The sequence below is a fragment of the Moschus berezovskii genome, chromosome 15 (assembly GCF_049115385.1).
Source record: "Moschus berezovskii isolate FMDL1 chromosome 15, NW_MosBer_1.0, whole genome shotgun sequence".
Classification (NCBI taxonomy): Eukaryota; Metazoa; Chordata; class Mammalia; order Artiodactyla; family Moschidae; genus Moschus; species Moschus berezovskii.
Window position 1 is genome coordinate 21959766 of NC_142474.1, and position 27284 is coordinate 21987049.

The following is a 27284-nucleotide window of genomic DNA, read 5'->3' on the forward strand; positions in this document are numbered from 1 at the left end:
TCCTCTGTGAGTGAATGAGTGAAGTCACTGAGTCATGTCCAACTCTTTGTGACCCCATGGACTGTAGCCCACCAGGCTCCTCCATCCATGGGATTTTCCAGGCAAGGATACTGGAGTGGGTTGCCATTTCCTTCTCCAGGAGATCTTTCCGACCCAGGGATTGAACCTGGGTCTCCTGCACTGTAGGCAGATGATTTACCATCTGAGCCAACAGGAAGTCCCTGCTCTGTAGATTTGAAAACTTTCAAAACCCAAAATGGAAAAAATAACTTTAAAAAATGTAGCTTATTTAACCCAATATGTCCAAAATATTATCATTTAACATTTAATCAATATAAAATTCTCAAAAGTACCCTACACCTGTTTTCTGTTACTAAGTCTGCACACCAAATTTGGATTCGCCACATTTCAAGTGTTCAGTCTCCTCGTTTGGCTGTTGGCTGTTGGCCATTGTACTGGTCAGCATACCTCTGGGGAGAACAGATAAGCACATGATGAAGTGAATCAGAGGCTGATGACAAAAATAAAAAAGGGAAGGGAGTCCAGTTTCAGAGTGGTGGTCAGGGGAGGCCTCATATGGGACTCAGCTGATAAAGAATCCACCTGCAATGCAGGAGACCTGGGTTTGATCCCTGTGTTGGGAAGACCCCCTGGAGAAGGAAATAACAACCCACTCCTGTAACCTTGCCTGGAAAATCCCATGGATGGAGGTGCCTGGCAGGTACAGTCCACGGGGTCACAGATTCGGACATGACTGAGTGACTTCACTTTCACTTTTCATATTTGAACAAGTGACTTTTGACCTGCAGGAGGAGAAGGAGTGGGCCAGGGAGTTACCTAGGGAAGAGCCCACCAGGCGGAGGGAAGTTCAGTTCAGTCATTCAGTTGTGTCCAACTCTTTGTGACCCCCATGGACCGCAGAACGCCAGGTTTCCCTGTACATCACCCAACTCCTGGAGCTTGCTCAAACTTATGTCCATTGAGTCAGTGATGCCATCCAACCAACTCATCCCTTCTCCTCCTGCCTTCAATCTTTCCCAGCATCAGGGTCTTTTCCAATGAGTTAGTTCTTCACATCAGGTGACCAAAGTATTGGAGTTTCAGCTTCAGCATCAGTTCTTTCAATGAATATTCAAGACTGATTTCCTTTAGGATTGACTGGTTGGATCTCCTTGTAGTCCAAGGGACTCTCAAGAGTCTTCTCCAACACCACAGTTCAAAAGCATCAGTTCTTTGGCGCTCAGCTTTCTTTATAGTCCAACTCTCACATCCATACATGACTTCTGGAAAAGCCATAGCTTTGACCAGATGGACCTTTGTTGGCAAAGTAATGTCTGCTTTTTAACATGCTATCTAGGTTGGTCGTAGCTTTTCTCCCAAGGAGCAAGCGTCTTTTAATTTCATGGCTGCAGTCACCCACCATCTACAGTGATTTTGGAATCCCAAAAAATAGTCTCACACTGTTTCCATTGTTTCCCCATCTGTTTGCCACGAGGTGATGGGACTGGACACCATGATCTTAGTTTTCTGAATGTTGAGTTTTAAGCCAGTTTTTAAACTCTCCTCTTGGATGGAGGGAAGAACCCCATGGATGGAGGGAAGGGCAAGTTCAAAGGACTGAGGTGATATGTTCTAGGAACACGATGAGGGCTGTGCAGTTGGTGGGGTGTGGAGGCCATGGGGTCAAGGAGGTGACGCAGCCCTGCAGGCTACTGTACAGACTTACAAACTTTGGCTTTTGTTTGCAATTCTTCTGCAGGTTGGAGCTCAGGCATTGCCTCCTCTAGGAAGCCCTTCTGACTCCCAAGCTGGCTGTGACCTCACAGCCTCCTGGGATCCCCTCTGTCAGAATCTGTGACATGCAGGGTTATAACCATGTTTCTGGGGACTCGTGGGTCTGTCTCTTGCATGGGGCCCTGAGACCCAATCTGGCAAGATGGTATTTACCTGATTCACCTCATAACCCCTGAAACCCCTAACCACACAATATTCACCCTATGACTTTAGACACTGAGCCAGGTTACCCAATCACACTACTTTTTAAAAAATAAATCTTTTCTTGAAATATAAAGCCCAAACCCTAAGTGTACATACAACTTAATGAACTTTTACAAGATTCTTTTATTTCAGAAGCCCTGTTTTGTCCCTCAGTCCTGACCGCTAACACAATGATGAGCTCAGTCTGCTCTTGGGGGTGCTATAAATGGGATTGCGCATGTGCACTCTGTGTACAGCTCCTTCACACCTTGTGTCTGTGCAATCCAGTCATGTGGTGAGAGGCAATGATTTGTTCTTCTTTGCCCTATGCTATTTCATTATGTGAATACACCAAGATTGCTTATCCATACTCCTGTCTAGAGGCACCCAGACCTTCGGGTCGAAAGCTGCTCTGAGCATTCTTGTTAAGTCTTTTTGTGGACGTGCATTTATTGTTCATTTCACTTGCATGGCCAACTAAGAGAAGGATTGCTGGGTCCCAGTAGCGCCTGTGGGGCTTCCCCGGTGGCTTAGTGGTAAACAATCCATCTACCAATGCAGGAGATGCAGATTTGAACCCTGGATTGGGAAGATTCCCTGGGGAAGGAAGTGGCAACCCACTTCAGTATTCTTGCCTGGGAAATCCCATGGACAGAGGAGCCTGTGGGGCTACAGTCCGTGGGGCCGCGAAAGTCAGACCCGACTCAGTGACTAAGCAGCAAGAAAATGAAGTAGCACATGTGAATTTTCTTAGGTTTTTTCACAGGGATCTCCCAATGCTACTGCTCATATTCTTGCACACTGGGTACTGCCAGTGTTCTTAAGACTCTTGTTAAAGGGAGGAGGAGGGAAAGCTAGCACCTAGCTTTTATTGAGCTGTTATTTTCTGCAAGGCACTGATGTGTACAAATCAGTCCAGTCATCACGATGACCAGGAAGGTCAGCATATCATAGCTCATGTCTTACCCTCAAGGAGCCAAGGCTCTCTCTCCGAGGAGAAGCTACTGGTCCAAGGTCACACAAGGGTCCAGCTAACCTGTCTGACTCTGACACGCACCATCCCCCTCCCCTTTGAATTGAAATACAGTAGATTTATAGTGTTGCGTTAGTGACATTCATCCTCTTAACCACTGCCCAAGCCAGCCTTCCTCAAGGAAAGAAAATGCTACCTACTTTCTGGTCTGCCTTCTCTTCCCCAATTCCTTCCAGACCCCACTCCTGTGGAGACCCCTACAACCTCCCCCCACAAACTCCCCCCACCCCCACTCAGCTCCCTAGGCACCTGCAAGCCACCTCAAGCACCAAGACCCAGTCAGGGATTGGGCCTGTCAGTGGTAAGGGTTAGTGAAAATGCATATCTCCAGGCCCTACCCGGCAGCCCTGACTCAATAGGTCTGGGTTGGAGGGCTCAGGAACTGGCGTGTTTAACTTCAATCTGATGTGCAGCCCTTTTGAGAACCCTGGGTGATGTGGAGCCATGGAAGGCATTAGAGCAGGGGAGAGACTGAATGCAAAGAGTACCCCTGGGCATTAGGTCCTCGAGTGAAGCCCCTGGAGCCAGAATTCCTGGGTTCAATTTCCGACTCTGATTGTTACCATCTCAGAGCCATAGTTTCCCCAACCTGCAAAATGGGCTGATGTTAATTAAAATTGTCCACCCTCACCTGACCGGTCTGGCTGTGGGTACAGGTGTCCAGGAAATGGGCCTTAGGGCATTAAGGAAAGGCTGCCAAAGGTGCCTGGGAAATTCAGATGATGGCAAGATCCCTGGGAGGCCTTCTCGAAGTTACTGCAGCTGAGAGTGGGCCGGGAAGGGAGAAGGCAGGCTGGGTGGTGACTGGTGTGGACACAAGTGTGGGGAATCGGTGGGTGGTCTTCAGTTCCTCCAGGGGGCTGCATGGCAGGCTTTGGGGGTCAATAGTCATGAGGCCAGCGTCAAAGACCTGGCTCTCCTTCCTCCTTGCTCTGTGACCTTGAGCTGACCACACACCCTCTCTGGGCCCCGGTTCTTTAAAGGATGGTGGTGCATCTTGCTGCTGAATGTGGTGTGAAGAAGCAAGACTTGGACTCAGGCAGACAGAGTTCAAGCCCATCCCCGCATGCACGTGTGCCCTTGGGCGCTGGCTTCATCTCTCTGAGCCTCCACTTCTTCATCCAGGGTTGGGAGTCTTGGAAGCTGAGCAGTGCCCATGGGCAGAAAATCCCCATCTTTGCCTCTCTAGAAGCTGGGGTCACAGCTCAGGGCTCCCCTTGCCAGCCCAGCTCTCATTTTCTGCCCAGAGTAAATCCAGGGTAACTGATCATTCAAAGAATGTCGCAAAGAGATTAGAGGTCAAAGTACTCAACCCCTTTCCCATTTCTCAGATGGGAAAACTGAGGTCCAGAGAGGAGCTATGGCTTGTTCAAGGCCACATCGTGTGCCCCTGATTGTGCCAAGGCAAGAACCCGGTCCTCCTAACTCAGCCTTTCTGCCTTGGTTGCACTGGGCTGGGGAGGGGAGCAGTGAGTGTACTGTGTGAACATCTAAGGGCAGGATTAGGGGAGTGGAGGAGCCTAGGCACGCCTAGGATCAGGCATCAGCCACCCACAGATTATCCAGGCGTCTGTATGTGCCAGCCAGTCTCAAGGCCACCATTGTCCCAAAGCCGGGAGATGATGGGTGATGGGATTAAGGTCGACTCTGAGGGAAAAGGGGACAGCCCAGGCACCCAGGCCAAGGCAAGGAAGGGGCCCTCCTTCCTCTGCGACATGGGTCTGGGCCAGGCTGGTACCCAGACCCACCCATGGAGACAGAGACATTCTGACAGACGCACACAGCAACACATGGACCATGGACACGTACATGGGACCACCATCTCAATAATTCCCAGGGCTGGAGCAACAGTCAATCAGAGGGGTTCTGAAGTACCTTTTTTTTTTCAAAGTTACAAGTTTTGGGGTTTTATTTTCAACATTCTAGCAAATGATACTGATTTTGAGAATCCACTTAGCAGACATTTATTTTAGATTGTGTTCTTAACTTTGTTATATATAAAAATACATTCATTTAAAGAAGGGTCAGTTTGAAGAACAGCGTCAGTAGGTGGCCCAGATGGTAAAGAATTTGCCTGCAATGCAGGAGACCCAGGTTCGATCCCTGGTCGGGAAGATCCCCTGGAGAAGGGAATGGTAACCCACTCCAGTATTCTTGCCTGGGAAATCCCATGGACAGAGGAGCCTGGTGGGCTGCAGTCCATGGGGTCACAAAGAGCCAGACATGACTGAGCACACACACACACACACACAGTGGGAATGGTCACCCTCCCCTTATAGGGTTATTGCATAGATTAAATGAGATGATACAAGTAAAGCTCTGAGCATGGCATTCAGCAGATACTCAATATATGCTCAAGCCTGCCCCTCAGACCCAAGCTGCTCTTAGATCCCAAAACCCACTGAAGAGGAAGAATAAACACACATCAATTTCCTACAAATAAAGAGGTCGAAACATCAGATGTTCGTTAGGGCCTTTCCCCTGTTTATTGCCAAGTCCCCCGCCCCATCCTGCCCTGCTCACTCCTCATCAAGCAAGCAGCCCCAGTGGTAGGGGGCCAGGCCCAACCAGTTCCAATCAGGCTCCTCTGCTGGGTGTAACTGGTTGACAGTGCGCAGACAGCTGGCAGGCAAATCCTGTCCCAGTCAGTCCAGCTTCAAGTTCAGCACCAGGGCATTCTGGCAGGAGAAAAAGGGCCAGGAGTGGGTGTGGGGAACAATGAGGGGCCACCCAAACACAGACGGGATGGACAGGGGTGTGGTCAGGAGTGAAATCAGCTCTGTGTTTAAGAACAAAGGATAGGGCTTCCCTGGTGGCTCAGTGATTAAAAAAAAAAAATCTGCCTGTCAATACAGGAGACACAGGTTCAATCTCTGGTCCAAGAAGATCCCACATGCCTCAGGGCAGCTAAGCCCACATGCCACAGCTACTGAGCCTATGCTCTAGAGCCCAGAAGCCATAACTACTGAAGCCTGTGCACTCTAGAGCCCGTGCTCTGCAACCAGAGAAGACACCTCAGTGAGAAGCCTGTGCACTGCAACTAGAGAGCAGCCTCTGCTCGCCGCACTTAGAGAGAAGCCTGTGCAGCAATGAAGACCCAGCACAGCCAAAATAAATAAAGAAATGTTTAAAAAAGGAAGACTGGTCTTATGACCCTTCACCTCTCTGACCCTTGAGTTTCTCAACAATCAAGTGAGGAGAAGCACCCCTACCTCCCAGAGTAGAGATCAAATGAGAAAAATGTCCATTCAATGCTCCAAGGGCAATGCTTGCTGTGCAAGGCAAAGCTAATATTTATGGAGCACTTACTGTATGCCTTTAAGTGAATTATCTCCATAAATCATCACAACAGCTCTCCAGAGTGGATACTATATTATTCTCTCTATCTGAGATGACAGAAAAATAGAAGCACCGAGAAAGAGGAAGCAATTCGTCCAAGGTGGCAGAGGAAGACAGTAGCAGAATTCATGTTTCCTTCAGGGGATCCCTGGCCAAGGGCAGCCTCCAGATTCTGAGGGGCAGGGTCTTGCTCAGGGGATTGGCAAGACTGTACTGATGGCCACTGCCCTCCTTAGTCCAGTGCCCTCCAAGTTGAGAATGGCAGGCTCTTGCTCATTGGCCAAAAACATTGGCTGAACTGGCCTTTCCCACCTCCTTTCCTCACCTCAGTTATGTCCAGCTTTGCCAGATTGTAGTTCATGTCCAGAAGGTCAGGAAGTGGGAACCCGACTTGGAGTACATCTGAGAAATATAGGAAGAGTTATTTCAGCCTACCTGCTCTTCAATTAAGTGGCTACCTGGAGCAGCATAGTGGGAAATAGTGCAGTGATTGATTCATGATGTCTGCCAGCTGCACAGGCCTAGACACATCAGCTGGATCACCACCAACTTGCATCCCAGGGCGGGGTCAAGATCTGACTTCCGGTATGGGGTCAAAGGTCAGAGTCCAAGTTGCTGAAGGGGCCCTTGGCCCCAGGCAAGTGACATTAACATGACATTAGCCTCAAAGATTCAGTATTGACTATCCACTCCCTTTTAGGTTTCCTCATTTGGGGCCAGTGGAGGGCCTTTGAGACCACCCTTGTGACATCCCTTCCTGCTGCGAGTGCTCCTTGGCACCAGCAAAACCCAAGCCTGTTGGAGCCCTCACCATTGATGACTGGGATGTAGGCTTCTTGGAGAAAATCAGTGATGAAGCCAGTCAATTTCTTCTCCTGGCAAGAGAGAGAAAGAGAAGATACCCTCATCCCATCATGCCATTAATTCAACAGATTTTTTTTCAGCTCTTAGTCCAGTTGAGTCCAAGGACCCCAGGAACGAATATTAGAGACATCAAATCACATCAAAACCGCGTCTGACTATTACATTGTAGACCGATGCCCTTCATTTCTGCTTAGCTCGTGTTCAGTCCCCGGGGTCGCAGAGAGTCAGATAGACTGAGCGACTGAGCACACACTACTCCTAACTACGTCAGGTTCTGTGTTGGGCCTGAGGCTACAGAAACTAATGAAAGTAGCACCTGGGCTGGGCAAACAAGCTCAGGGTGCTGCTATGCACAGCAAAGCCTTTAAAATCAATCTAGGGAGATGTCCAGATTCTATCCAGAAAAGAGAACAAAGACTCAGAGAAGCAAAGAAATTTTTCCAAGGTCACACAGTCAGTCAGGAGCCCAAACCCCACAGCGACCTCCTCTATTCACTGCCTCCATTTCAGAGCTCTACCCTGAAATCCCAAGGTGAATAGGCCCAGTTTTTTGCTTTTAAGCCAGACCAGGCAGAAGTACTTGGGATACTTACCTTGAAGGGGCCAATCGATGAGGACCTCCGGGACAGGCTCAGTAATCTGCAGGAGAGGGGGAACCGGGGAGGAGGAAGGGCAGTCAGAGCACTGGAGAAAAGGCGTCTCAAACACCCCCAGCTCCTCTCTGATGGGGAAGTCCCCTTACAGCCTTCACTCTTGGCGCTCCTGAGTCTGTTTACATGCTACCTGTGATGGGGCACTTACCACTTTTCCTAACAGCCCATTTGGTTTCCCACAGCTCAAACCACTGACTTCTTTCATTGGTCCTAACTCTTCTCTTTGGGACCCAAGGTCTGTCTATTGCACCTGCCCAAGGCCAGATATGCAGAGGTCTGCAGCTCAGTTAGCCAGTTCCAGACTTCTGCAGGACCTGGAGCTGGGGTCCTTCACAGGGCCTCTCCTCTGCACAGCCTCTGATGGCATTAATGCACCTTGGCACCAGAACAGGCCATATGACGGTCATCTGCTGGTTCTATCTTCCCAACATCTATTCTTTATTCCAGTAACAGACTCCCCATTTCCTGATCCTCTCTATCCAAGGCATTACAGTGGGGGTGAACACATCACCCAGACCTGGCCAATCAGAGCATTCAATCTCTAGAGTCATCATTTCAGTTCAGTTCAGTCACTCAGTCGTGTCTGACTCTTTGTGACTCCATGGACTGCAGCACACCAGGCTTCCCTGTCCTTTACCAACTCCTGGAGCTTGCTCAAACTCATGTCCATTGAGTCAGTGATGCCATCCAACCATCTCATCCTCTGTCGCCCCCTTCTCTTCCTGCCTTCAATCTTTCCCAGCATCAGGGTCTTTTCTAATGAGTCAGTTCTTCACATCAGGTGGCCAAAGTATTGTAGCTTCAGCTTCAGCATCGCTCTTCCAATGAATATTCAGGACTGATTTCCTTTACGACTAACTGGTTGGATCTCCTTGCAGTCCCCAGGACTCTCAAGAGTCTTCTCCAATGCCACAGTTCAAAAGCATCAGTTCTTCAGTGTTCAGCTTTTTTTGTAGTCCAACACTCACATCCATACATGACTACTGGAAAAACCATAGCTTTGACCAGATGGACCTTTGTTGGCAAAATAATGTCTCTGCTTTTTAATATGCTGTGTAGGTTGGTCATAGCTTTTCTTCCAAGGAGCAAGCATCTTTTAATTTCATGGCTGCAGTCACCATCTGCAGTGATTTTGGAGCCCAAGAAAATTAATCCTCACACTGTTTCCATTGTTTCCCCATCTATTTCCCATGAAGTGATGGGACCAGGTGTCATGATCTTAGTTTTCTGAATGTTGAGCTTTAAGCCAACTTTTTCACTCTCCTGTCTTTCACTTTCATCAAGAGGCTCTTTAGTTCTTCACTTTCTGCCATAAGGGTGGTGTCGTCTGCCAGGAGGTTATTGATATTTCTCCCGGAAATCTTGATTCCAGCTTGTGCTTCATCCAGCCCAACATTTCACATGATGTACTCCGCATATAAGTTAAATAAGCAGGGTGACAATATACAGCCTTGATGTACTCCTCTCCCAATTTGGAAGCAGTCTGTTGTTCCCTGTCCAATTCTAACTGTTGCTTCTTGACCTGCATGCAGATTTCTCAGGAAGCAGGTAAGGTGGTCTGGTATTCCCATCTCTTTAAGAATTTTCCATAGTTTGTTGTGATCACACAGTCAAAGGCTTAGTCAATAAAGCAGAAGTAGATGTTTTTCTGGAACTCTCTTGCCTTTTCAATGATCCAGTGAATTTTGGCAATTTGACCTCTGGTTCCTCTGTCTTTTCTAAATCTGGAATTTCACAGTTCATGTACTATTGAAGCCTGGCTTGGAGAATTTTGAGCATTATTTTGCTAGCATGTGAGATGAGTGCAATTGTGCAGTAGTTCGAACATTCTTTGGCATTGCCTTTCTTTGGGATTGGAATGAAGACTGACCTTTTCCAGTCCTGTGGCCACTGCTGAGTTTTCCAAATTTGCTGGCATATTGAGTCCAACACTTTCACAGCATCATCTTTTAGAATTTGAAATAGTTCAGCTGGAATTCCATCACCTTCACTAGCTTTGTTCATAGTGATGCTTCCTGAGGCCCGCTTGACTTCACATTTCAGGATGTCTGGCTCTAGGTGAATGATCACACCATCGTGATTATCTGGGTCATGAAGATCTTTTTTGTACAGTTCTTCTGTGTATTCTCGCCAACCCTTCTTAATATCTTCTGCTTCTGTTAGGTCTATACCATTTCTGTTCCTTTATTGTGCCCATCTTTACATGAAATGTTCCCTTGGAATCTCTAATTTTCTTGAAGAGATCTCTAGTCTTTCCCATTCTGTTGTTTTTCTCTATTTCTTTGCACTGATCACTGAGGAAGGCTTCCTTATCTCTCCTCGCTATTCTTTGGAACTCTGCATTCATATGAGCATATCTTTCCTTTTCTCCTTTGCCTTTTGCTTCTCTTCTTTTCTCAGCTATTTGTAAGGCCTCCTCAGACAGCCATTTTGCCTTTTTGCATTTCCTTTTCTTGGGGATGGTCTTGATCACTGTCTCCTGTACAGTGTCATGAACCTCCGTCCATTTTCAGGCACTCTGTCTATCAGATCTAGTCCCTTGAATCTATTTGTTACCTCCACTGTATAATCATAAGAGATTTGATTTAGGTCCTACCTGAATGGCCTAGTGGTTTTCCCTACTTTCTTCAATTTAAGTCTGAATTTTGCAATAAGGAGTCACAGTGATTAGCTTAGAGTTGGTCATGTGATCCACACTAGACCAATGAAAACAGCCTGCAAGATTTTGTTCCGTTCCATTCAGTCGCTCAGTCGTGTCCGACTCTTTGCAACCCATGGACTGTAGCCTACCAGGCTTCTCCATCCATGGGATTCTCCAGGCAAGAATACTGGAGTGGGTTACCATTTCCTTCTCCAGGGGATCTTCCCGACCCAGGGATCAAACCCGGGTCTCCCGCATTGGAGGCAGATGCTTTAACCTCTGAGCCACCAAGGAAAGAACTATTAAATAAGAGGTCTCTCTTCTTATGGGGTCACTTTGCCACCAACTGGGGAGAGGCTGCCTGAGAATGTCCAACAAAGTGGACAGCAAAAACCAAGGGAAGAGAGGGATAAACTTTGAGAATTTTTGTGCACCTAGATCCAGCCATGCCTGAAAGGGGAGATCTACTCCTAGAGATTTTAATCATACGATTCAAGAGTCTCTTTTGGGCTTAACCAAATTAAAGTCAGAATTGTCTCTTACAACCAATAGAATCTTGGCACCCAACACATCAGATAAGAAATTGTGACAAATACAAAATTTATTGAGCAATTGAATACGAAACTAGACCTAACACATAGACAGAGCTCTATAATTGTTGACTGTTATCAGTATAAAGAAAGTGTTCCTAGAGAAGGTAATATTTGAGGTGGGCACTGACTAGCAGGTGGCATTTGGATGGCATGGGTAAAAGCCTGTTCATGAAAAAGGGAACATGACCACACGATCAGACTCACTGTGCAAGAGCCTAGTGGAATAGTGGGAGCAGGGTGGGAGAATTTGAGAAGGGCCTTGAGTGCCAGGCTAAGATTTGACAAAAGACCATGCACACAATGGGGAATCATTGAGGGTTCTAGAGCAGGCATGGAGACCAGAGAAGCCTGGCAGTGTGGGCTGTGCTGGCTGGCTCAGGGGAAGGCCCTGGAGCAGGAAACCAAGTGGTCTCGGTGGTGCCTAGGCAGGGGTCCAGGGATGCCAACCTGGGCAGCGGACTCCTACCTGTCCAGAGAGGTGGTCATCTGCAGCCGGTCCTCATGAACTGAGTACTGGATTTTCAGGTTGAAGTGCTGACACAGAGTAGGGGGAAAGCAGGAATAAGGCAGTTGGTCCCCCATCAGGGCTGGTAAAACCAGGGGCTCTACGACCTTCCCCGAACCACCACCACTGCCAAGACAGAGCAAGAGTCTTCCTCTCTGCCCACCTCACCTTCAGGAACTGAACCCAGCAGTCTCCCCATTCCCCTAGCCCAGGATCCTCATCCTCCCTGTACCCAGCCCACGACAGCACTATCAGAAATTCTGGCATGTTTGTGGGTCCCTGAACACACCATGTTATTGCTCCAGGCCACATCCTGTTACTCTATCTGGAGTACCCTCCATCACCAACCTCCCCAGCCTCAACCCTTACCCTGGCCAGATCCAGCTCAACTTTCAAAACATAGCTCAAGCATCACCTCCTCTAGGAAGTCCTCTGTGATTGCCTCAAAATAGATTTGGGATCTCTCTAGGCTCCTATAGTTCCCTGAGAATTTCACTGCCTTTATAGATGCTAATGAATGTTGGAGGGTGGGAAGTTGAACAGAAAAGAGAGGGAGGGAGGGAGGGAGGGAAGAGAATGAAATTATCTTTCTAGTCATGTGGAGGTTCAATTGCAGAGCCCAAAATCAGACAGTAGGTGACAGTGCCCAGAAGGTTATGACCAAATAATCAAGATTAACTAAGAACCCTTCAATCCATTACTTGACTATGAGCTAAAAGCCCACCCTCCAGCTTCAAACATCCATGAGTTGGGCCTAGCTGGGAAAAAGTCCACTCACAGTTTCCAGGACAAAGAGGGATACAGGCGGCTTGCCCCGCCGCCGAGCAACATACATCTCCAGGGTGCCGTGGAGGTGCAGCAGGCTCTTGCCTATCTTCATGGTGACCTTGGGGGGCTTGTTTATCCTGATCTGGGTCACCAGGGGTTTCGGCTTGGGATAGGCTTCAGCCACCTACAGAAACCAGGAAACTCCCCTCAGGGCCAATCCTCAGACTGGTGGTTTCCATTGAAACCAGGAGTCTGACATGAAATAGGTGATTTCTACCTTGGAAGTACTATATGCAAAGGCTGGGATATGTCTATCAGGAAATAAAGGAAACAAAACAGAAAACCTGGCTATTTCTATATTGGACATAGAAAGTACAATGCACAAAACCTGGGCGTTCCTGTGGGGGGGCCCAAAGACTACTTTTCAGAGAAGTTGGGATGATTCCACACTGGACCAGGGAGACACAGTATTGAAAAGCCCTTTGCCTGGAGAACAGGGCAGGTGATTATGATGATTATGGATAGCTGGGGCACTTACTTTAGGGATGAAGCCAGCCAGTGTCACAGTGGTTTGGGGGGGCAGCTCACCGATCTACAAAATAATAGTCAAGGTTAGGATTACTGAAGGCTTCCCTGAGTCACTCTAACAAACCTCTCTTCTGACTTAAAAAGGCATGCCCTCTGAGGTCCCTTCATCAAAATAGTTATCACTCTTTGATTAAGTAGATAATGAGCTCCTGGATAGCCCAGACTGTGGCTCACACATTCCAACGCCCATAGCTCTGAGTACAAGATCATGCGCTGAGAAAATTTTGTTTGATGAAAAAGTAGACAGAGAGATGGGAGAATGGGTGGACGCGATGGATCAGAGGGGATTCATTGATGGATAAGTGGATGGAGAAAAAGTATAAACAGATAAGTGGGTGAGTGGATGGGTGGATTGATGGATGGGTGTCTGTACAGGGGAATGAATAATAGCAGGTGATGGCTGCATGGAGGTATGAAAGGAATAATGGAGAAGTGAGGATGGGCAGGTGGGAAAATGGTGGCGTCGTCTGATAAACGGACGGGAGAATGGATGGTGAATGGATTGATGGGTGGAGGGATGAACAGAAAGGTCCACAAATGGATGGTGGGTGCATGGATGCGAGGATGAATAAAGGGAGCAGTGGGGATGAACGAACGCATGCATGGATGGATGGATCAGTAAACGAGGAGGAGGATGGATAATGGAGAACTGGATGAGTAGATAGGTGGGTATCCGGGTGTTTAGGTGGTAAATGGCAGATACATAGATTCATTCATTCAATAGTATCAGCCCCTGTTCTAGCTGTGGATGGTATGGAGGGTTGGGTGGATTCTAGCTAAAAGGATAGAGTCTAGGACATGACTACATAGTAGCAAGACAGACTGGAAAAAAAGAAGACGGATGGACAATGCAGAAGAGTTGTAGGTTTGGTGGATAAATACCTGGTGTGTGGACAGCTGAATGGATAGATGAATACATACTGGCTACATGGACAGAGAGATGGTGGCTGGCGGAGTGAAATGGTGATGGAAATCCATCCCGGCCCCTCCCGGTCCTAGCATTACTCACAACCTCAGGATAAGTCTCAGTCTGGGCAGGGACTGTCATTACAGGGCGCAGAGGCAGATATGGGGGGTGTGGCTACTGGGCAGCTCACCATCGTATCCTTGACTTTTACATCAAAGGACTTCTGCAGAAGAGCAAGCTCTGCCGTGAGGAAGGCAGCCGAGAGCAGCAGCCATGAGGAGCCTTCAGCATAGTCCTCAGAGAACTCAACCCCTCCGGCATCCGCAAGCTGGATGGCGTTGCCCTCTTGCTGCTGCACCACAGGCTGCGGGACAGCCAGGGGAGAGACACTCAGCCTTGACCATGGGCAAGTCTCTGTCCACCAAACGAAGGAAGAGATGCTCAAACCAGCCTAGTGTTAGTCACTTAGTCATTTGACTCTGTGACCCCATGGACTGTAGCCCACCAAGCTCCTCTGTCCATGGGATTTTCCAGGCAACAATATTGGAGTGGGTTTCCTTCTCCAGGGGATCTTCCTGACCCAGGAATCGAACCCAGGTCTCCTGCACTCCAGGCAGACTCTACCATCTGAGCCACCAGGGAAGTCTGTGTTGCCCAAGTCAGCAAGTCATAAGATGGTTGAGCCAGAGCAGTGTGCAGTGGCTCAGCTCTCCCAGCGTACAGATGGGTAGACTGAGGCCCACAAGGATCACGGAGTCAATCACTAAACCACTGGCAGCTCCTCATAGGATTGTGTAAATAACCTCAGTTAATCTGACTTTAACTGATTAGAGCCCTCGTTTACTGTTTTAACCTCAAGAGAAAGAAGTAAACGGAAGACAACAATGTGCAGCCTGTAAGAGCCTCACTGGAGGAAGACTTCACGGGAAGATGACCGCTTGGGATTCTTCTTTCCATTCCTGGGAGATGCAGTCACCTGGTCACCAGGGACTGGAGTCCTGGGTGAGGCCCTAGCCAAATCCTGCCTCCCTGCTAGGCTGGGTTCTCTCTTCTATACAATGACAGTGGGCAAGCCACTCACTGGGAGAAGCAGGCAGCCTCAGGGGTGTGGGTGTGGAGTTGGCCATCCCAGAAATTAGCTCAGGATTTGGGGTTCATATTGAGAGCAGAAAGAGGAAGAGGACCTTACCACCCTCTGCAACCCCAGCCCAGCCACCGGCCCTGGCAGAAGCAGCCCTCACCACTCAAGCCAGTGAGACCTCTGCCGGCTGATGCCCTTTGGTGCTTACACTGAAGTCCACTTGAATGTAGCTGGCTGTAGTGGTCGGTACAGACATCAGGACATATTGGACGGTGCCCATCTGGCCCACAGGCATGGGGGCTGTGCAAAGATGAAGGTTCACTCAGAGAGACACCAGCCCAGGGACAGCCTGGAAAAGCCAGCACCAGCCAGCTGCCACCTGAACCTGGCTTGGATGCCAGGACCCCGGCCCTCTCTGTGACACAAGGCAAACTGCTTTACATCTCTGGGCCTCAGTAGTTTCATCTACAGAATGGAGGCAATGGTGCCTGATCTAAAAAATCATGCCACTACACATCACCCTGCAAATACAGAGCTTGAGCGTTTACCAAGGGTTGTCCAGCTCAGTTCTCACAACAAATTGGTGGGGTCAGGATTATTGGTTCTATTTTACAGATGCACAGACTGAGAATTGGAGGAGTGAAATAATGTCCCAGGCCACTCTGCTGGGCACATGAACCAGTTTTCCTCAGCCTCAGCCATTGGGGTTTCTCCTCCTGGTCTTGGGGAGCCCTGTGAACCCCACAGTGATAGAGGTGGCTGTTTTCCCTTGGCAAAGGAAAGGGTGGGGTTACTACTGGAATTACTCTTCGTGGTACAAGGTTTGTGGATGAGCTGTTGTGAACAAAGGCTGCTGTCCTTGGAGTCTGGGAGGGTGATAGAACACTGGGCGGAGGGCTGAGAGGTAAGGACCCCAGCGCCCCTCAGGGCCTAAGGCTCCCCATCTGGGCTTTGCGGGGAGAAGTGGACTCCGTGACCTCAGACATCCTCTAGTCCCAAGGCCGGGCCAGGAGCAGGCACTTGAATGGGGAGTGGGACATCCAAAAAGTCTAGCCATCCTGCTGACCCCATGTGGGAGCAAGGCACGGCTAGGGCTACATACCGTTCAGGTTGGCCCACTTCTTGTTCACGTACACCAGGACTGCATCAATGGCAGGACACATCTGGAAGAAGAGAAAGCACTGGGCTGAAGGGGGCCCTGAGTGGGGGGCCCCATTCTCACAGCTGAATGTTACTCCATGGGGAGTCTCGAGGGCCCTGGTGGGATAGGGACTGGAGGGGGAAACCAAGGCCACAAGTCATACAGAAAGTTAATGGCAGAGCCCCAGGGACTGGCACGCTCAGCAGGGTTGGCAAGCTGTGCGGTACCGGCTGCCAGTCCCTCCTCCCCTGCTCATGGCAGACATCACGGTACTTCCTCCCACTGAGCCAGCCACAGCCTCAGGAGCCTCCTCAGCCACCAGCAGTTGATCAAGATCAGCAGCCGAGATGAAACGCACTTGCCAGCCCTGATCTAAGCAGTGCTGAGGATGAGGGGCAGAGGCTCACTCTGGGCACTCACCAGATCAGGAAGAACTTTGTGTAGGGTGCTGTCCAGGAACTTGTTGACCACCTTGGGCAGCATGCTGGACACAGAGGATGGGGCAGAGGCATAGATGGCAGGAAGTTAGGCATGGGACATCTAAGGAGTTCAGTGGCTCAGGAAGTGGGATGCTGGGTCAGGCTGGCAAAGTGGACCGAGCCTTCCTCCCCAACCACAGAGAACCTCACTTGCTAGGCAGGTTTGTCTTCACGTTGACCAGGATGACCTCACAGCCCTCGCTCTTGAACATGGGGAGGCCCGTCTCCTCGTCCTGCAGAAGCCGGTTGGTGGCTGTGATGTTCAGGACCACGATGATCTCCATGTTCCCACCCATGAAGCTGGAGGAGGGGGCAGGCAGGCATCAGGGCACCACTGCCACTGTGGCCACAATCTCAGCATCTTTGAGAAGGGGAAAGGGTAGAAGACCATGCCATGGGACAGAAAGAGGGATGGGACCTGCCCAAGTCCACACAACCAGCCTTTCCTCTCCTCTCTTGCTTTGGTGAACTCCTACACATCCTTCAAAACCCTGCTCTGCTCAGCTGTCATCATCTCCCCAAAGCCTTTTCTAATCCCCAGCCCCTGCTGCTACTGCTGCTAAGTCACTTCAGTTGTGTCCAACTCTGTGCGACCCCATAGACGGAAGCCCACCAGGCTCCCCCAACCCTGGGATTCCCCAGGCAAGAACACTGGAGTGGGTTGCCATTTCCTTCTCCAATGTGTGAAAGTGAAGTCGCTCAGTCGTGTCCAACCCATGGCGACCCCACGGACTGCAGCCTACCAGGCTCTTCCATCCATGGGATTTTCTAGGCAAGAGTACTGGAGTGGCTTGCCCATTGCCTTCTCCATCCCCAGCCCCTACACCCTGTCAATATTTCTTCTGTCCCAGGCCAATCTATCAATCTGTGCTCAGGTCTGGTTCCCATCAAAGGTAGGAACCAACTTTGCATTATCTCAGACCACAGCAGGGTACACAGTAGGTACTCAATCAATGGGCATATCAGAGTGAGACAAAGAGGCCATTGTCCTTTCCTTCCTCCTCCCTGCCATACTCACCTCTTGCCAGTGATGGTCATGCCCGTGGACACACACTGGAAGACGCCCACCCCAGGCATGAAGCTCATTGTGATGACAGGCAGCAGCACGTCCTTCACTTTCAGACTGGGAGGGACAGACATCTGAGCAGTGAGAACTGGACAGGTGAGACCCGCCAACGCACTCCTCCACCACTTTGCTGGGAGGCCTTGGGTAAATCCCCTGTCCCATGTCATAGGGATAAACCTATCTCTGGGGCTGTCATGAAATGCAAACAAAAGGCTGAACATGAACCAATCTGTACACAGAAAGCTCTCCTTGTGGATGAGATGACATGTGGCTTAATCTGTGACCCTGGGCTGCTCCCTTCCCTGATATAGGCCTCGGTTTCCCCACTGACAAAAAGAGGAGGTTTCCTTAGATCTGAATTTCTCATCAGTGATGCCGTGGACGTTTGGGTCAAGACCATCCTGTGTTGCAGACTGTGCTGTGCATTGTAGAATGTTTCATAGAAACCTTGGCTTCTGCTCACTGCAGGGACTAGATGCACTCCCCCTCCCCTACATTCAGTAAGCTACAAGTTGGGACAATCAAAAATGTCTCCAGACTTTGCCAGATGTCCGCTGGAGGCAAAATCACTCCTGGCTGAAAACCCCGTCAAGATCCGTGATAACACAATTGTGGCACATTTACTTCACCTGCCCACCCACAGCTCTTGGCAGACATTGCTAATCGATCCCACTGCTATTCCCTGCTAAGTCCAGAAGTGTCTCAGAACCCTCCCCAGTACATCATTCCAGACAGCCCCTACTAATCAATCCCATATGATGCAAGCAACAAAACTAGTTTGCCCCTGTCCTTAGCTGATTGTTTCCATTCAGCCACTGGAGGATTTTTCATTCAATTTCACCTACATTCAGTAAGCTCCTGCTGCATGCAGCGGCTTGGAGTCTGACTTTCCAACTTCACTTCCTCCTCCCAGTGGCCCTGCTCACAACAGGACTAGAATTGTCCCCAGGGGGTGACTGAGGGGACTGAGGACCAGGCAAGAGCAGTGAGCTGCCCAAGGTCACACAGCAAGCCAGCAGCAAAGCCAGAAAGAGGCCCCATGTCCTGTAACAGCTCTTTCACTCGGGTCCTGGGCATAGCATCACCCGCCACCCTCTGCCCCGACCAGCACCCCCTTCCCCCCCCCCCCCCCCCCCCCGCCGCCGCCGCCCATGAGGCTCCTCCCCTGCTCACTCAGAGATGCCCTTGATAGGCTTCATCCCTGGGCGCTTTTGGCCCGCCTCAGCTGCCATCTTCTCCAGGATGTGACTCTCATCCATGGCGTTGTGGACCTCTGGAAAGGAGAAGAGTCAGACAGACCCTCGCCTGGGCTCCTCACTGCTTCCCTCCCTGGCCAGTCTCTCAGGCATCCCAGAAACAAGTCGTGTGCAGACCCTGCCCTCTGCCAGCAGGGGGAGACAGAGTCACCAACAATAGCAGTGACGAGAGGAAGCAGAGGGTGGGACGAGCGCAGCGTTGACATTCATACACTGCTGTGGTAAAGTAGACAGCTAGTGGGAGTTCTCCCCTGGAGAATCCCATGGACAGAGGAGCCTGGCAGGCTACAGTCCATGGGGTCGCAAAGACCTGGACATGTCTAAGCTCAGCTCCACGCTCTGTGATGACTTAGAGGGGTGGGATGGGGAGGGAGCGTGGGAGAGGTCCAAGGGTGGGGGCATATATGTATACTCATAGCTGGTTCACGTAGTTGTACAGTAGAAACTACCATAACATTGTATACTCCAATTAGAAATACAGTAAACAATACAGCGAATTCTACTGGAAAATATTTTGGCAGAATCTATGAAAGCTGAAGATATACATATTCTATAACCGTGAAATTCCGCTACTAATTACATACCCAACAGAAACGTGCTTGTGTTCAACAAAATGTGTATTTTGGAATTAGACGTTGTAAAATAGCTGTATTTTTGAGTACCACATAAAAATTCATCATTAAAAGAAGAAAAAGTGATGAGAGCCAGTACTGCCAGTACTTTGGTTAAGACAGTACTGTGGTTAAGACTCCACCTTCCATTGCAGGGAGCGCAGATTCAATCCTTGGTCAGGGAAATAAAGTCCCACATGCTGTGGAGTGCAGTCAAATTTTTTAAAAAAAGCAATAAAGAAATATATTGTAAATAAAAGTGATAAGAGCCATAAAAAGTGCAGGCAGCTGGAGGAACCACATGACAGGTTTGGGCTGGGAAAGGAAGAGCTGGGGAAGGTTTCCAGGAGGAGGTGTCCTGCCAATTGGTCCTTAAAGGAAGACTAGCATTTTCACCAGGAAGCAAAGGGGTAAAGGAGGTGGCTCAGGGCAGAGACCGCACCAAGGGCAGACGTGGGCAAGAAGGGAAGGAGGTGGCATGGCGAGGGAGGAGACAGGAACGCAGGGTGGCTGGAGTGGGGAGGACAGGACTGGACTCTGGAGCACTTTTCAGGGTACATCACGGAGGCCTTGAACCTCAAGTTAGAGGGTTGACTCCACCCTGTAGCCCAGACACTCTCCAACCGGGGTGGTTAGGGAATTCAACTGGGAACTTGTTAAAGTAGAGATGCTCTGCCTAAAGCCAAGACATTCTGATTCCCCAGGCCTGGGGGCCCCCACCCCAAATGATACTGTGCCAGAAAAACCCTATAATAGTCACAGGCTAGTTCCTAGAGAGGGGACAAATCCTGAGCTGAGGAAATTGTTAGCTCTTTGCCCCTGGATGTGACTTCCCTGAGGGTCACAGAGCTGGGGGTGGAAAATACCTCTTAGTAAAGAGCCCTCAGAGCCTTTTCATCTCAATTTCATCTGAAGTGTGTTAGTTTCTCAGTCATGTCCGACTCTCTGCGACCCCATGGACTATAGGCAGATTCTTTACCATCTGAGCCACGGGGAGTTTGTGTCACAATTTCATTTGATCCTGCCCCAAAAGGACAGTTTACCATTTTACATTTTTTTTTAATATATATTTTTATTTTTTGGCTGCACTGACTCTTAGTTGCAGTGTGCAGGATATTTAGTTGCAGCAGGCAAACTCTTAGTTGTAGCATGTAGGATCTAGGTCCCTGGCCAGGGATCGTGGAACACAGGCTGCCTGCATTGGGAGTTCGGAGCGCCCTCTGGACCACCAGGGAATCCCACTATTTTACATTTCTTTACATTTTACATTCACTGATGAGAACACTGGCAACACAGAGAGGGTAATTGACTTGCTTGAGGTCACAGAGCAAATTGTTGGCAGAGCTGGGATTTAGCTCATGTCTGTCACCCCGATGACCCACTTGTGGACACCAACCCCTGCCATCAGGGCCAAGGAGAGGTTACAAGGAGGTAGAATTTCCAGCTCTGCCTTCAACTTGCCGGGGGACCTTGGAAAGGTCACCCTATTTTCTCTGGGTCTCAGTTTCCTCTCCTCTCTGTAAAATGGAAGAATAACATATTGCTTATAAGTTTACTTTGAGGATCACAGAGCACTCAAGTCTATGTAAACACGGGCAGTCACTACCTAACCCAGTCACACACCTCTCCCACACCCCCTGCCAACACCCAGCGCCAGCTCACCGCGATTCAGGACATCCATGCCCAGCTGCAGCAGTGCCCCGGGGTCCGCTCGCGTGAGAGTCAGCAGGCTACAGAGCGCCAGACACAGGATCCACAGCATGGCTCCACCTGTGCCGAAGGGCCTGAATTGGGTGCAGCTCAGCAGTCCCTGGTTCTCCCGGGAACCTCTCATGCTCCACAGCAGACAAGCCCCCTGGGTGATCTCAGAAGTACAGGAGCCTTTGGACTCCAGCCAGTTCAGAGAACCTCATGCCTGCCTCCTCCCAAAGGGCCCAGGGGTGTCCGGATGAAACACCAGGCCTTCTGGAGTCACCCCGAGCAGGTCACTTCCCTCTCTAAGCCTCAGCTTCCTCATCTGTGGGGCTGATGCATTCTGATCAGCCTTCCTGATGGGGTTGGTGGGCTGCAATTTTTCATGTGTTCAGGTGTGGCTCGGGGAGCAGTGCTGGGGCCACAGAGGGAATTCCCTCCTGGTCCTGATCCAGGAACTCCCCATGCAGTGCAGCGTGGGAATGGGGGAACCCTCCGCTCCCCCAGCCCTCCCACGACAGCCCGGGGCATCCCCCACCTCCCCCAACTCAGCCTCCCTTCCAGGAATCTCAGTTCACAGCCCCTTAAGGCCCGTGGAGACAATGCCTCACCAATAGGCAAACCGAGGCACAGTTTGAACCAGCCCCAAGGTCTCACAGTCAGTGAGTAGAGTATTAAATGATGACCTCTGACCTCAGATCCTTCAAAACTCCCAGGAAAGCCCCTTCCCATTCCTGGGCTCCCAGACAACCTTTCTTCCTGCGGACTACTTACCAAGACCTGAAATTCTTCCAACCAGAGGCAGAGTGTTTATTTCAGGTTTGAGCTGTGGCTGAAAAGAATCAAGGTGGGGCGGCCACTGAGGCTGGCCTGTGTCACCAAAGAGGAAGAGTTCCCGATGGACTCCAGCCTGCTGACAGCAGGCTCAGCCTCTGACCCATAAGCAGAAATGGGCACCTACTGGGGGCCCTCTTTCTGGTCGAGCCCATGCCTGCCTGCGTGTATTCGTTCATTCAGCTCGCATTTACTGAGTCCCCACTATGTGTCAAGCAGGCCAGGCTACAAGGCACACACAGCGGAGACAGTCCTGCTTGTCCTGAATCTTAGAGAGAAGCAATCGAATGGGATACAATGTGTGGGGGGGATTAGGGAGTGGGGTGGGCATCAGGGAAGGACTCTCTAAGGAGGAGATGTTTAGGCTAAGGCCTAAAGGATGAAAAGCAGCCAGTACATAAAAAACAAGAAGACCATTGAGCCTACAATCAATATTTGCTAAGTGAAACCGTGTTCTATTAGTCTCTCATCCCATTCAATTTTTAGATATCTATCTGAGCTTGAAAATAATCAATCATGGTGTTTCTTCTACCCCTGTGAACAAGCCTAGTTCCAGATCTCTGAAGTTCATCCTGTGGGTGACTATGGAGTTCAGCACCAGGCAGCAGAGCTTGAAGGGGCTGGCTAAATGTCTTGTCTAGCCCTGCCCTACCCTTAAGGTGGGGAGACCAAGCCCTGAGACTGAACGCCACCCCAGTCCCCACATACCCAGGCCAGAACTGATGTCAGGTGTCAAGGCCACTCAGAGCAGGGACTTTTGCCCTCTTAGAATAATAAGTGGCTTGAGGAACACCCCCTCCAGTATTCTTGCCTGGAGAATTCCATGACAGAGGAGCCTGGTGGGCTACAGTCCATGGGGTCACACAGAGTTGGACGCGACTAAGCAACTATCACTCACTGAGGAACACAGTCATATGGATGTTTCTGAGACAAAGGGTCAATGGCAGGGTTTTTTTCTGACTGTGTTTGTGCTTTTGCCTAAGCCATCCCTCCCTCAAACAACACCTGCCTCCTCCTTGCTTATCCCTCAAGTCCTAATTTCAACCCCTGCCTCCTCCACCAGGAAGCCTCCCCTCAACCTCCAACTCCCTCCAGTCTTGAAGACCGTAGTTTGAGCCTGAGCATGTATCTGACCCATCCCCACAAGATGAGTGTTTCCTGCTGCCCCAGCCCCATCTTCCACTCACGCTATTTCCTCCGTCTGGAGTCCATCACTTTCTACTTGCCAAATGCTCCCAGGTGCCTCCTACCATCACCGTCCCCTGTGCCCGCTGTTGCCTCAGCTCAGCTCTGAGCTCCTGCAAAGCAGAGCCTCCCTTGTCTCTCATTGGCCTCAGATGGAACCCAAGGAGGCACCTCAGATCTGCTGTCTCTTTGATCTTGCCCGAGTCTTACAGCATCTGAGCTGTGTGAATGTCTGGTGGCTTCCTGTCAGGTGCAGAGCACTGGGTGGGGGTCAGGACATAGATCCAAGCCCTGGTCCTGCCACCCAGTTACTGTGTGACCTCAGGCAAGTCTCTTGCCTTCTCTGAGCCTCGGTGTTTTCATCTGTAAAATGACAGGGCTGAAAAAGACACTGTCTAGGGAGAGGCCCACAGGTAGAGCCTGTCCTTACCTTGCCGAGCCTGGGGATGTCCTGCTGATGACTGGCCCCTGCCTCCCCACCCTGGGATGAGGAAGCCCTTATATTGGGGAGCCTGATTAGCTGCTTGGATAATTAAGGGTTTAATAAGGCCCAGATAATTATCTAGAGGCCCAGAGAACAGGAGCCCCAGTGCTCACGTGACGATTCAGCCTGTTCCAACATAAATAGCACAGGGGACATGGATGGCTGCCTCAGGGCGGGCACTGGGGAGGAGATGCGGTCTCCAGAGCGGCCACTGGGGCTCACACTTCCCCTCCCCAAGACTCAGTGCCTCCCACAAAGCTGGACACTGTTGGCACTCATTCCTTTCACGTTTACCTAGGACCCACTGTGTGCTAGGCCTATGCGGGGATGAGAGATGCCACACCAAGCAAAGCAGCTGCGTTTCCTATCCTAAGGGGGCTCCTGGAGCCCAGGGGGACAGGCCATCTGCAAGTGGACGGCACAGCGCCAGGTTGGTCCTGGGGAGCCGAGGGTGGTGGAAGCCAGTGAGCTGGGGGATGGGACAGGGAGAGAAGAGGGGGTTATTCCAGAAGAGAAGAGCCCTGGAGCAGAGGGTGCTGGAGCTGATGCCTGAGGGGTGAGCAGAGCCAGCGCCGCAAGGCAGGGGAAGGTGTTTCAGGCAAGGAGTCGGCGGGTGCAAAGGCCTGGGACATGGGGGCTAGACCATCACAACTGGGCCCCCCGACACTCACAGGGGCAAAGAGCTATCGCCCAGCGGTGTGTCCTCAAGGGAGACCCTCCTGGAGGAGACGCCAGGAGGCGGCAAATGCTGACATGAGGGCTTTCTCCAGATCTGGAGGGCAATGAAGGCAGGTTGACCCCAGGGCCACAAGACTAGCTGGCCACAGAGCTGGAATTAGACCTGGGGCCTCAGGGTGCCCAGCCTCTGCTCTGCTCTTGGCGAGATCCTTGGCAGCCATGGCTAGGGGTGCCTTGAAGGTGATGAAGAGTCCCAGGGGCCTGCTGGAGAAATGGGGTTTTCCTCCTCCCCCTAAGGGTGTGGAAAATCGCGGAAGCTTCTGTGCCCATTGCACACAGGGGGCTGCTGAGGCCAGAGAGAGGTGAAGGCCTGCCTGAAGTCCGCGGGGCCAAAGCCAGATTGCAGTGAGGGGGAGAAGGACCCAGGTCAGCATAGCCAGTCTCCATCCTGATGTGGGCCCTGCACTGGAGGAGCCAAACTACAGATAACATCACTTTATCCCTGCAGATCCACCCCCTACAGACCAAGGGACCAGCAGGCTCCGCCTCCTCCTTGCATGCAAATCCACCCGGGTGTGCCTCCGATCACCCAGCCCTTCCTGCCTCCCCCAGGGCCATCCTGGGTATTGGGGGGAAGGCGGAGGCAGGAAAGACATGGGACGATTAGGATGGGGGAGGCTGAAGAAACCCCTTTGCATGGGTTTGGGGATCTGGGCCTCAGTCCCAGCCTCTGCGCTCACAGGCTGTGCGTCCTTGGGTAGCACCCTCAGCCTCCCTAGGCCACAGTTTTCTCCTCTTTATAATGTGGGGGCACAGATAAAGATAGCATCGCTCAGAGGGAAAAGGACAGTCATGCCATCCTCTCTTTCTCTAAGTTCAAAGTGGCCAGAGAGGAGGCAAGCTCCCTAAAAATAAATTCCTTTAGGGACACACTGGGTCATCACAGGGCTTCAGCGTCCCCGGGGAAGCCTTCATCAGCCAACCTGTGGCTAGAGCTTCTGGAAGCACCCCCAACCCAGCTCTCATGATGGTGATAGTAACAAGAGGGCACTGTGCCTTTACTGTGCACTGGCCTGTGCCAGACAGTGTGCTGAGTGTTTGATATGCACTAGTCTGCTTAATCCTGAGGACGACCCTATGAGGTGGGCACTCTGGCAATTTTTTCCTTTTTACAGACAGAGAAACAGAGGCTCAGAGAGATCAAGCCACTTGTCCAAGTTACAGTAAGTGATGGCAGAGCCAGGAGCTCCAGAGACCAGGCCAGACATGCTAAGGCATACCCAAGGGGGCACTGCCTACCTGCCGACCTCCCTTCCCCACCCCATGCCCCAGCATCATCCTGCCTGGTCCCTACCAAAGCTCCAAATCCTCCCAGGACCAGCAGCAGCTTCTTCCTCCAGGGAAACTTCCTCTCCCACCTCCCCCCAACTCCCACCCCTCAGATACTGAAGACCAGGCCAGTCCTGAAGATTAGCAAGGGTGACTCCCAGTTCAGCCACCCAGGCTACAGGGACTGGACTCCACACGGCTTCCCAAGCTCAGGGCTGGGTATGCCTGGGCCAGAGCTCCGGCATACACAGTACAAGCAGCTCACTCACCACATGCTTATTATGCACTTGCTGTATGCAGGGCTCCAGAAGATCAGGGAGGGGTGGTGGGGAGAGAAGCTGCAGACACTAGCCACAGTCGTCAGAAACTGAAGGGTATCAGAGTCACCAGGGCAGAGGGGTTTGCACATGGCCAGGGAGACTGCCTGTGAGCTGATGGGCAGGGTAAACCAGTGCAGGTTAAGGTGGCCCAGGCAGAGCATAGAGCCCGAGGCCTAGAGGGAAAGTGTGCAAGGTGCAGGGTCAAGGTGAAAGGTGGGCCTTGAGAAGGTTCGTGAAGGAGCCAGACCTGAGAACATACCCTTCAGTACGGGTCTGTATACAAGACTCAATTCTGAATTCTTTTCAGCACGTCTCCTTTAGCATGAAGCTAACCAGAAGGCGCATGGCGGGGAGGCATGAGAGAGGAAGGGGCTTCCTGTGATTTCCTGGGGGGTTGAGGTGAGCTGTGTGGGGAGGAGAACATCCAGCCAAGCTCATCTCAGCCACCCGCCCACGCTCGACCCCTCGGCCTCAGCCTGGGGGCAGCCTTTCTGCAGCCCTCTCCAAACAAGCCAGTTCAGTTCAGTTCAGTTCAGTCACTCAGTCGTGTCCGACTCTCTGCGACCCTATGAATCACAGCACACCAGGCCTCCCTGTCCATCACCAACTCCCGGAGTTCACTCAAACTCATGTCCACAGAGTTGGTGATGCCATCCAGCCATCTCATTCTCTGTCGTCCCCGTCTCCTCCAGCCCCCAACCTTTCCCAGCATCAGAGTCTTTTCCAGTGAGTCAACTCGTCGCATGAGGTGGCCAAAGTATTGCAGTTTCAGCTTTAGCATCAGTCCCTCCAATGAACACCCAGGACTGATCTCCTTTAGAATGGACTGGTTGGATCTCCTTGCAGTCCAAGGGACTCTCAAGAGTCTTCTCCAGCACCACAGTTCAAAAGCATCAATTCTTCGGCGATCAGCTTTCTTCACAGTCCAACTCTCACATCCATCCATGACCACGGGGAAAACCATAGCCTTGACTAGACGGACCTTTGTTGGCAAAGTAATATCTCTGCTTTTTAATATGCTATCTAGGTTGGTCATAACTTTCCTTCCAAGGAGTAAGCGTCTTTTAATTTCATGGCTGCAATCAGCATCTGCAGTGATTTTGGAGCCCAAACAAGCCAGGGCCCTCCCCAAACCCGCACCCTCCCGCTGTCCACTCACTCTGAAGGCCACTGGCCGTGACAGTGCCCGCAGTCCCTCTGGCAGCTGCCCTGTGTGTGGCCGCCACCTCTCCTCTCACACCCTCCCCTCCCCGCGCAGCT

General features: G+C 50.9%; 1 protein-coding gene across 1 annotated transcript; it reads right to left on the reverse strand.

The window, feature by feature from the left end:
* Positions 1–5466: 5466 nt before the first annotated feature.
* BPIFB6 (BPI fold containing family B member 6) lies at positions 5467–21822 on the reverse strand. Its single transcript, XM_055425448.2, has 15 exons — positions 21165–21822; positions 18809–18908; positions 17588–17692; positions 16720–16869; positions 16511–16574; positions 16052–16112; positions 15158–15249; positions 14059–14232; positions 12912–12965; positions 12384–12557; positions 11567–11634; positions 7807–7852; positions 7161–7224; positions 6675–6751; positions 5467–5688 (listed from the first exon to the last, which is right to left on the reverse strand). Exons 1-15 carry the CDS (start codon positions 21334–21336, stop codon positions 5656–5658), a joined length of 1434 nt encoding a protein of 477 aa, XP_055281423.2. The 5' UTR covers positions 21337–21822; the 3' UTR covers positions 5467–5655.
* Between the last annotated feature and the right edge of the window lie 5462 nt (positions 21823–27284).